The sequence below is a fragment of the Austrofundulus limnaeus genome, unplaced genomic scaffold (assembly GCF_001266775.1).
Source record: "Austrofundulus limnaeus strain Quisiro unplaced genomic scaffold, Austrofundulus_limnaeus-1.0 Scaffold1550, whole genome shotgun sequence".
NCBI lineage: Eukaryota > Metazoa > Chordata > Actinopteri > Cyprinodontiformes > Rivulidae > Austrofundulus > Austrofundulus limnaeus.
This window is the reverse complement of record NW_013953952.1, coordinates 28,887-30,719: the sequence shown is the minus strand read 5'-3', so window position 1 is coordinate 30,719 and position 1,833 is coordinate 28,887. Positions and strand designations below refer to the sequence as shown.

At 41.0% G+C, this 1,833-nt stretch overlaps 1 protein-coding gene across 1 annotated transcript in view; it reads left to right on the top strand.

The window, feature by feature from the left end:
* The window catches only part of atp9a (ATPase phospholipid transporting 9A), a gene marked incomplete at its 5' end in the record, with an annotated part of 73,016 nt that overhangs the window by 52,617 nt on the left and 18,566 nt on the right, over positions 1-1,833 (top strand). Inside the window, 2 exon segments of the mRNA XM_014032834.1 lie at positions 1,128-1,192; positions 1,360-1,468. Coding sequence (XP_013888288.1) covers positions 1,128-1,192; positions 1,360-1,468 — 174 coding nt within the window.

The following is a 1,833-nucleotide window of genomic DNA, read 5'->3' as shown; positions in this document are numbered from 1 at the left end:
CGATGGAGCTGCGCCGGAGTCAATTTTTTAAGATCACGTCGCACCAACAGGAAAAGGACTGAGCACAGCATCTGTATTTTCAAAATAAGACACTTTTAGGCTGGATAATTTGTCAGAATAATGTTGAAATTGCAGCTATATTAATAAATATATGGATATATTTCTACACAAATGCTGTCAGAATGTATGGTTCTGTTTGGGAAGCAGATGGAAACATGTAGCATGAAGCATATGTGTACACACAYGAYACACGTGGATTTTATTTTGAAATCAGAAGTTTCAAAAAGACGACAGTGAGACAGTTTCAACATAGAGACCAGAAGTTTTTATATCGTTGTTTTCAGCTGTTTGGAGTTCATCTTTCACAGAATTAATTATTTTTTGCTCTGACTTCCACATTTATCACTGAATTTATCACTGAATTTATCATGTGATCTGCTTCCTGCACGTCTGTCGGAGCGGAGCGCAGGTAGTGTAAACTGGACTTGAAACGCACAGCTGCGACCTGCGCAGTGCAGCGCAGCGGAGTCGTAACACAAGTAAAGTAAATTAGGGGTAAATGTGACCCTCAGTGAAAATGTTTGACACCCCTGGTATAGATCCTTCCAGCTGGGTTTGGGACGTTTGTTATTCATATTTTCTAAAATGGTGTTTTTTTTTTTTTTGAGGACATATTTGGTGCGAGACAGGGACAAGTCTCTGAGCCGGTCATGGAAAGGTGGAGTGCACCATGACTCAGAGGTGGCAGCCTGCGGTGCCAACACCCCCACAGCATTCCCTTTCTATTCCCATGTCCTGGTCCAACCTCAGCCCCCAATCTGGAGGGACGGTCCATGACTCAGAACCGTGGACTGGGGGGTAGTCTCAGATTAAAACTAACCACATCTGCAGCTGTCGGCTCGGGGCTCACACAGGAGCTTTACTCACACTGCAGAGTTAGTCAGTGTGTGTGTGTGTGTGTGTGTGTGTGTGTGGTGGGAGGTTTAACACAGTTTGTCAAACAAGTGAGTTTTTAATTTGTCGTTGGGATAACATAGAGGTTTTCAGTTTGGACAGTGTGTCATTGTGTCATCTTTGTAAAAGAAATAACACATGAATATAAGTGTGTTTGTGTTGTGTCTCTGCAGGCAGTTTTCTCCTCAGTTTTCCACTTTGCTTCAGTCCCACTCTACCAGGGATTTCTGATCATCGGGTGAGAAACAAACTGATGACTTATCAACAGAGTATTTGGCTGCCTTTTCTCTGGCATTTCCTCTCTTAAAGCTCTGCTGAAACACAAGAAGAGGAAAATGTGAAATGATGCTGACTGTGGTTCATGTGTCGTTTCATTTGATTTGTTTTGACTCATGTCTGCTGCAGCTACTCTACCATCTACACCATGTTCCCAGTCTTCTCTCTGGTGTTGGACAAAGATGTGAAATCAGAAGTTGCCATGTTGTACCCAGAGTTGTACAAAGATCTGTTGAAGGTATTGGATAAGTGTTTTGGTGCAGACACACAAACATTGGGCCTCATGCAACAACTGTTCATACAAACAGATTTGTTCTTAAGTTGTGCGTACGATGGATTTAGGAGAATTTGTGACATTCACCAATGTTTTCGTATTCTAAGATTTTCTTCAGATACGAACAAAATTCAGGAGTGGTCCAGACCTGTCGTATATTTTACCAGCAGTCAGTCTGATGTTATCCAGACGGGTTTTCTTCATTAATAACTTTATATTTCATTAGTTTGAAGATATTTCAAGTTGAAAACAAATCACACTCCATAATTATGTTGACAATATGCTGTTCTGCTTGAATTAGCCATAATTTTAAATGTAATAATTTAGAC